The sequence below is a fragment of the Nomia melanderi genome, chromosome 4 (assembly GCF_051020985.1).
Source record: "Nomia melanderi isolate GNS246 chromosome 4, iyNomMela1, whole genome shotgun sequence".
NCBI classification, from domain to species: domain Eukaryota; kingdom Metazoa; phylum Arthropoda; class Insecta; order Hymenoptera; family Halictidae; genus Nomia; species Nomia melanderi.
In genome coordinates this window covers 2,475,818-2,484,785 of record NC_135002.1, presented here as the reverse complement: position 1 = coordinate 2,484,785, position 8,968 = coordinate 2,475,818, and the positions used below count along the sequence as shown (strand labels likewise).

At 43.7% G+C, this 8,968-nt stretch overlaps 1 protein-coding gene across 1 annotated transcript in view; it reads right to left on the bottom strand.

Annotated features, from left to right (window-relative positions):
- LOC116428311 (uncharacterized) overlaps window positions 1-8,968 on the bottom strand; it is a 25,217-nt gene extending 16,249 nt beyond the window's left edge. The window contains exons 1-11 of the mRNA XM_076367497.1: window positions 8,817-8,968; window positions 7,274-7,549; window positions 6,497-6,601; window positions 6,200-6,422; window positions 6,001-6,124; window positions 5,825-5,912; window positions 5,589-5,744; window positions 5,349-5,509; window positions 5,117-5,191; window positions 1,882-2,024; window positions 2-710 (exon numbers count right to left, since the gene is read on the bottom strand). Of these exons, the coding sequence (XP_076223612.1) occupies window positions 2-710; window positions 1,882-2,024; window positions 5,117-5,191; window positions 5,349-5,509; window positions 5,589-5,744; window positions 5,825-5,912; window positions 6,001-6,124; window positions 6,200-6,422; window positions 6,497-6,601; window positions 7,274-7,459 (1,970 nt within the window). The 5' untranslated portion in view covers window positions 7,460-7,549; window positions 8,817-8,968. The remainder of the gene's footprint in view (window position 1; window positions 711-1,881; window positions 2,025-5,116; window positions 5,192-5,348; window positions 5,510-5,588; window positions 5,745-5,824; window positions 5,913-6,000; window positions 6,125-6,199; window positions 6,423-6,496; window positions 6,602-7,273; window positions 7,550-8,816) is intronic.

The following is an 8,968-nucleotide window of genomic DNA, read 5'->3' as shown; positions in this document are numbered from 1 at the left end:
GCGCGGGCTCGAGTACGACTCCGGGTACTCAAACTCGTGCTCGCGTTCCAGAAGCTCGTACGAATCGTGCGAGAGATCGTCGTGCGACAGATCTCCCGCCGGGCCGGACTCCTCGTGGCCGGATTCGGTGGACAGCGACGAGGTACCCGGATAGGAACTGCTGTAGACGCGGTCCGGTACCGAGTCGTGGTCCAACGAGGGCAGTTTCGAGCTGGCGGCGCTGTACGACCGATTGCTCTCGTCGTACCGCGTCACCGGATTGTCCAGCTCGCCCTGCGACGGCAACCGGAACGGCTCTAACAACGGGACCGAGTCGCCGACGGACGGTTTCTCGTCCTCGCGTGTACGCGCTCTACCTGAATCCTCGAAACTGGACGCGTACAGTTCGCGGCAGCTCGCCGATCGCTGCCAGGGATGTCGGGGCTGGGGTCGCGGCGGTGGGAATTCAGGGGGACTGCTGTTAGAGGGGCTGATACGACCTGCTGATGAAATCCGCTGATGGCTGGTAACAAGCATCTGTTGCTGCCGCGACGCTGGTGCCTGGCTGGGGGTGGCCGGCGAATGGACGTCGATGGACGTAAGAGTCCGAAACGATGTAGCTGTGTCGTCGCGACGGTGAATCGTCCCTCCCATCGAGACACTCGTCACAGTCGTCGGAGAATCCAGTGTCATCGAGCCGCATGACAGAGACAGAGCTGGGGTTTCCAGGGCTGAAATCATCGGATTCACTTTAAAAATCTTCCCTTGTCACCACCGTTCTTCTTGCATTTCAGGAATTTACCAGCCGACGCGGAGTCATCCGGTTCACCCGAAAACACCGGGACGAGAAAGTTAATTCATAGCTGGCATTTGGATAATTGAGAATAATGAAAGACAGGTTTACTGTTGTTATGCTAGGAACCTAGGAACTTCATGACTCAAATAAAAGATGATCAACTACGACTGCTATGAACTACTTCCTCGGAACCCCCGATTCGTGTTGGAGTGATTCGGATCTCCGCTTTCCAGCTTCTCTCTCCCTCTCTTTCCGTTCTCGGAGTTAAAAGAGAGAAGAAACAGGTAGAGAGAGGAACGGAAGGGGGAAGACAGGGAGAAAGGGAGGGAGCAAGGGAGAGAGACAGAGAGAGAAGATAATTCGGTTAATCGATCGTTTCGGGCAAGCGTTTTCTAAGTTCATGATACGCTCTAAGCTACTCTCTACGCTTACGATATATAATACTGCTGCTTCGTGTACGATACGTGGAAGAGAAAGAAAAAGTTCCAGAAAAAACGCTAAACAGAATAACGAGAGAGCGAGGACGAAGAACGGGAACGACGGGACAGTGGAAGAAGGGGATGAACCGGGGAGAGGAGGAAACGGAGTGATAATAACCAACTGAGAGAAACCGACGGGGAGGGTGCGCTGTCGGGACGAAATCTTTTTTCAGCGAGACCAACCGAGAATCGTTAGGGCCGACGCGCGACGATCCATCATACGTGAACAAAAATTCCGAGATTTCGAAGGAGAATCCAACGGAACCAGAGTTTCTATGCGTAGAAAATAAAAGAATATTTTACATCGTTCGTTCATCGAACAAAAATTGCCATGGATTGCAACCATGGTTGCATCGAATCCTTTGCTGGATCGTTAACGCGCGTCGGCACCAGCGACCTCAGGCTGCGCAGTCCCTTAAAAAAGCAACCGGTCGTTCCGATACCGCGAGCACTTCCCGCGCGCTGCGAAACAGAGAGGCGAATAACACAGCGAGGACGTAAAGAAAAATGAAAAAAAGCGTTCGTTTCGTTTCGTTTCGTTTCGTTTTTCTCCTCTTTCGGAGATTCTTTTCTTTCTCTGTTATTTTCGTCTCTCGTGGAGGTTGGTGTCGGTCATGGTGTACATACCAGGATCGCCGAGGGGCAGGAGGGGGTGGGCAGAGATGCTGGAGCTGCCCATAAGGGAGCTGCTTGGAGTGGCCCCACGATAGCCTCCCCCCTCCAAGCCCTGCAATGCCCTACCACCGCTAGTCTGCCGGAACGAATTGGACCTGCGAGCAAGAGAGAGTCAAGTTCAGCATCAGACTTAGGCTACCAAATGCCAAGCCTGTCCAGAACACTAGCTTATGCGATTTTCTTTTTCTCTTCCTTTGCCTTTATCTTTAATCGTTTACTCTTATCCTTATCTGTATCTTTGTATATTTCTTTCACGTGTACGTTTCCTCATCCTCCGATCGCGTCGCCGGCGATCGACCACCATCGTACGCGCGCGTCTCCCGAAAATGGCGGCCGGTTGTCGTAGCCGTCACCGTTTCAAGGGGCTTCGAGTCGCTTCGACCCCTCGCCTTACGTTCGTACTCGACATCCGCGAACTAGCTCTAACCTACGATTCGACGTTAGGATTCGAAGATTTCGTTTTTCGAAGAATTTAGAGATCAAAGGATTAACCCCTTGGCGTATTTACTTTCGCCACTAAGCTCGTGTACCATTTTACAATTTAGAAGAAATGCAACGAAATTGTCCATTCTACTTCAAGCGGAAATTTTATATGAAGATAATACAATGATAGCAAAATAGTTTGCTTTGATCCGTGGGTAATGAATGATATCGATTGTTATTAAATTAGAAATCTTCATCACGAGTCTCACTCGTTATTGTACGGCGAGGGGTTAAACTTCTTTGGAGATTCAAGGACTTTCTTCTAACCTTTTGCACTCGAGTGACTCTCAGTCACTTGATTTGACACAACGAAACTATGAAGTTGAATATTTAGTATTTCAAATTGAAGTTTGTGTTGCTACGTGAAATATTTAACACTAGGTTTACGGAACGCGTGAAATTGATACTGGATTTTAGAAATATTATTTTGTAAATGTTTACGCCGATTTTGATTGATGCGACTGACATGTACTCATCGGAAAATGTTGAATATTTCCAGTCTTTCGAGTGCAAAGGGTTAACAATCGTTACCGATGCAACGTGACTGGCAAGCAGAATTTCCTCGGTTTTCGAGCTCTCGGCCATCTCTTTCGAAAATCTTCGGAAATCTCTCGCGTTGTAAGACGAGGGGTTCGTTTCTTCGCGACATGTATACTCTGTGTCCTGTATCGTTCGAGGATTTCCCGAAGTGTCGCGAAACGGAGAACTCGAAGAAAAATGGAAAGTGTCGGTTCGACGAGAAAAACAAAAGAATCGCAAAGAATCCGGAAAATCGTCTTTCACGTAGACGCGCGCACACCGCTCGGAGCACGTCGCCTCTTCGCCGATTCTCGCGTTTCTCCGTTAACGGATGCGTCGCCGATTCCGAATCGTGATTGAACCGTTGAATTTAAAAAGAAAATTCTTATGAGAAAAGCTGGATGGACGAGTGTGTTTTTTTCGCACCGTGAACGTATGTACGTAACTCGACGAATCGCCGATCGTGCGAGTCCGTGAACCATAATTATGTACAAGGGCGAGATTGTCGTGAGGAAAGAGTTAATCGATCTATTCGCTATCGTGGAGAGCAGTCTACCGCTATGTATATATGTATCATGTGTATATATGCGGCACGTCCGCGCTTCGAGATAACAAGAGAACATCCCTTAAAGCGTCCGAGAACACGAGAAGAATATCCGACGCAAGTTACATGGGACAATTTAAAATTTAGACCGGACAGTCGAGCCTCGCTCGTTAACGCTAGGTTTACGGGCATTTATTGTAGTTTATTCTATTGTTCCCGGGGAAGTTGATATTCGTTCATTTAGATCTTGGAAATTGTAGACGTAGAAGATCAACGAGAACCGATTGAAACGATTATCAATTAATGTTTATAAAATTCAGTCTGCGTCGAATTGACGCGTTCCGTAAACCTAGTGTTAAACGCGTCGCCCAGAAGCCAATGCGGTTCAGTCCAAAAAACATCAAGAAAATTCATGTTTTGGCTTTTGAAATGAGTACATGAGAAGCTATAAAAAGGGCTTTCTAGAGAAAACGAAGATAAATGCTTGAATAACTAAAAAGAACATTATATATTCCACTAAAATCATGAACAATCAGAAAACAAGGAAATGGACTTAACCGTATTGGCCTCTGAGCGACTCGAACGAAGCTCGACCGTCGCATCTCTTAACACTAGGTTTACGGACATTTGTCTTCATTCTATTATTCCTAAAAGAATCGATGCTCGTTTATTTAGATTATGGAAACTGGAGATTCGATGGTAGGTAATTGGGGTACTTGTACTAAACGTTTACAAAATAATATTTTTAAAATCAATTTCACGCGTTCCGTAAACCTAGTGTTAAACGTGTCACAGAAGTTCGCATCGTGTAACTTTCGTTAACCGATTCTCCGCGTGCCACCGATCGTTTAAGAGGTACTCGTTTGTCACCGTTCCGCGGGGGCATACAATAGGTAAGTGCATGTGTACACCTTGATTCTTGATGAGAAAAAATCGAACAGAAGAGAAATCAAAGGTACAGCTGTCGGAAAACAGTGAAACATGGTGGTTCGCAGTGTGTATTGTCAAAGGTATGTGTGTGTGAATAATTGTGTGTGTGAATAATTGCGTGTGGACGTGTATACTTATATGCCTGTGTGTATGTTATAACAATGACGAGAATTAGTGACCACGCTATCGAGAGAGAGAGGGTAACACATTGATCATTCGGGTTATCGTGCCTGATGGTGAGCCTGACTCCCCGCCACCCCTGTCCGAGCAGGCAACATTGACAAACGGTCAAATACAAAACTAATACGTACAGAGACAGATACAGAGAGAAAGTGAACAAAAAAAACACGCTTCACACTACGGAAATGTTGGAGCAACGACGAAATAAATACCAATCAATGTCCCGGCAAAAGCAAGACCGTGCCACCTCCCGTCTTAACCACGCAAAGATCTCGGTACGCTCGTGATTCAAAATAGAAACTTAATTTAAAAAAAAAAAATAGAAAAAAAGTAGAAGAGGAAAAGAAAAATACACATATCTCAATGGTGTGAGACCAGCGTTAAAAAGGGGGGGAGGGGACAGTACACAACGGTATGCATGCACTATGCTCTACGCATTACTGGTATATATATATATATGTATATATATCCAAAACTTCGTTTGATCTTCAAACGACGCAGCATCCCGGCGCGTATGTGTTGTGTACTCACCTCTGAAACGTTTGCCTCTTCACGTAATTGTCACGCACGAACTCGACGATCTGCTTCTGAGTTTTCCCACTATACCTGAGAACAAAAATATTCGTCTCGTTTAAACCCGACTGAGTGTGACCTCTCCTCGTTGACTGTGAATTAAAACGTGAGTCGGAGACCTGTAGATCAGTTTATTATTGACCAATGAATTTCTATTAATTCGTGTTTCCGCTTTACCGAAGGGACATACCTAAACGACGAACCACGACTCAGAACTCGCGTCTTTTGCCGTACGACTCGCTTCACCACAGAGCAACGGAAGAACCCGTGATTCTCCACGCATTTCTTCCAGAAGTTTTTGCACTCGTTGCGACCCTCGAAAAAGAATTCAACCGTATCCTTGTAGTAACCCTGTAATCGGAAAGGAGAAGTCGTTTAGACGGGACTCGCTTTGATAGTGTAGGTTCGCTCGATGATACGGCGTACTCACGTATCCCTCCGGATGAAGTTTGATTAGAAATCGCTTCCTCTTGAAACTGATCTTCCGTATCTTCGCCCAGCTGAACGTGTTGATTTTCGTGAAATTTTGAAAGACTACGATCCCCATGTGTGCCACCGCCAAGTTCAGGGAATCACCCTCGTGATCCTTTGACAAAGAATATGTTGTTACTATCCGTATACCTGTCGTGTAAAAAGGGATTAGGAATTCTAATTAGTAACACTCACCTTCGCCGGATGCATTTTCATTCCGTACAGTTCGCAACGACGCGCTGTCTCCAAAAGATTCAAATCAGCTTCCGCTGGAGATTGGCCTCTGTTTAAAGGATAAAAAGCTTCGGTCAATTCGAAACGCGGCGCACAGTTCTCCATTGAATGCAAACGTTAATCGAAAACCGTCTTACGCGTGTTTCTTATGATTCTCCATGATGCGACGTTCCAGTTCTTGATCTTGATGAGGTACAAATTTGTATGTCGATAGGTATGTGTGATCCGGATAATCCTCTATTACGTAATCCCCGCATTCCGCTGAAATAGTCGATCGATTTAGAAGTGCTCGTCGAGAGAATAAATTGCGCGTGCCGCTGACTACGAGCGGCTTACCCTGAACAATATAGCTGGCCATCAAAGCTGCCGTGTTATCGTTGCATTGCAGTAAACCCTGCGCCAAATCTCGTTTGATTTGAAGGCAAAATAAATATCTTGTGAACTCCTCCTCCAGCTGCGCCGGATCCGGTGTATAAAATTTAACGCAAAATCTTAAAAGGGGATCTATCAACGAAAGTCCGACTTGTCTGCAAACAGGCTTCTCTAAATCCAACCAGTACTGCAAATAAAACGCGTTCATGGGTAAACAGGTGTGAATAAAATTTCTATCTATGCGATCATGTGAAAATTTACCTTAGTTCCATTGGGTTCCTGATACTCGAGTCCAAAGTAGTCGGCTTCCAGAAGATGCAACTGTTTGCAAACTTGATCGAACAGTACCCTGCCTAGTGCTTTCGCCTAAAATTTAAATATGTTTATGGATATCTGCACGAAAATAGGGTTCTCTGTTTATTTCTTATAAAACTTTGTATCAGTCTCGTAGGCATAAATCTAACGTATATCTTTTCCTGTATGCTTATTATGTATTAAAGTCTCATGTACGGCTAGGGAGAGTAAGTTTCAGATGCTGCAAGTAGAGTCTTATGAATAATCAATACGTCAATACGTGCACCTTGTGCAATATAGTAGAACCAATTATGTGCTCCAATAGTTCATTTAAAAGTGTTAAACTCGTGTACATTACACGGCGAATGATTTTATCATATAAATGAGATACACTGCACGGTAACTATTTCCACAAAATATAAAGCGAAATATCCATTTACTTTTCAACATTTATGTTAATTAATAGAAGTAGATAAACCAAATTATCGTGAATATTAATGGTTTATATTTCAATATTCTTCAGACATATATTTAGAATGGGATCCTATGAATTATATTCATCTGTGCTTGTTAAATGTCCCATTGTAGAGGTACGGTCAATTACTTGCCATTATAGCATTAAGCCAATGCGTTAAAGCATTCGTTCAACCTTTACAAGTGTTTAAGTTCATTAGAACAGCCACAGAAATACAAAGCATAAATAATTTAATATATCATTGAAGAGTTGCATCTAGCAGATGTTACCTGAACTTGAAACATTGTAATCGTATCGTCCAACATTTGTACACGAACAGCGAGCATTTTCCCAGCTTTTCTAGGTGTTGTGGGAGGAGTTCTACTACCCCCATCCACACCTGCCGGAGTCGAATGACTGTGAGGCATCTTAGAACCTCCACTGCCCTTCATGCTTAAACTTTCTATATCATTCATTTTTAGTCATCTAACTTCAACTGCAGATCAATCAGTTATCTTTATTTTCCTAGTGAAAATTTTACGTGTAATTTCCTATTACGTAGTCATCTGTAACAGAACATTGAGTAAATGCAAATTATATAGAAATATGCTTTACAAATTCAATGTCTTTGTTTTAAAAAAAAACATATTTTAATATTCTACAGTATAATTACTTTTTAATAATTTAAATTATTAACTGATTAACAGGTTAAATTTTCAAAACCCCAATGAATACTTTAAAAAAACGGCTAACGCATAGGACGGTTTTGTCGCTTAAAATTAACTGATTAACGCCTAGTGTATCACTTTAATATCTCATTACTCTTGACACGGTTGCCTCTACTTCGTGTCCTCGTATAAAAACCGTGTTCTTCTAAAAAAAAAATCGCTCGATAGTTTTAACAATTAAAAATACACCTCGCAGTGGAAAACCAATTTACGCTACGTATAATATTATACAAGAAAGAAAATTAAGAAAAAAGAAAGAAAGAAGGTAAGAAAATTGAAGAATTCGTTTACGCGTTAACATGTAAGTACCTATCTACGCAGCACGGCACGACATTGTACAAATTACGGTCATTCTGACGCATAAAAAAAATTACCGAGGATAATAAGCAGAGAAGCGTACCCATGAATACGGCAACTAAGTCAATGGCAACGATTACGTAAACGACAATTAATCGAACCATTATTTATCATAAAGCGTATCGAAAGGGAGAGAGAGAAAAAAAAAGGGTGTATTATCGCTCTCTTTTGTTTACATCATTCATAATGTTATTATCTGTAAGAAGCGTTAACTGTTCATCCGCACACGATCCACTCGGCCGCGTATACCTCTCCACGGAAATACTCGTCGCGATGTTACGTCAAACCACGATTACACCGATTACGTTACCGATCGAATAGTGCTAATGGGATACGTTAAGAGATTGGCTGCGGTCGAAAGGGTACAAAAGTGTTGATTTGTCGAACGATGAACGATCCCGAGATCTCTCTCTCTCGAGCGCACAGAGCGGTGTACCGTTAACCGTACGCCTCGTTAGTTCCTGCTATTTAACGGACTTTCTAATACGCGCACGAACGAGCCGAAAAAACTAAACGGAATCGAACGATCGTTTCGAGAAAACACGCTGACAATCCGAAGACGTTTGAAGTAACATTCCGAGTACGACGACAGACGACGGACGACGAGCGAGACCGGAGGAAGATTAACCAGAACAAGGCGGGGCAGTAAAATGCTCCTCGGGAAATGAAAAGAAATCGGCTGAACGGTATTGCGAAACGACGAAGGGACGGACATTGTAAATGTGCGATATTATTCTTGGATACGTACGTCTGCCGGCTTAATAGGTAACAGTGGCAGCACGCCCCAAACATACAGCAACGTAAAGTTCATTGATCACCGAACAACACGGACTCTCGTTCACCGGCACCTTCCGTCGTTACGATCGTGTTCGCGTTACTCGTGTTATTAACGAGCCGTTA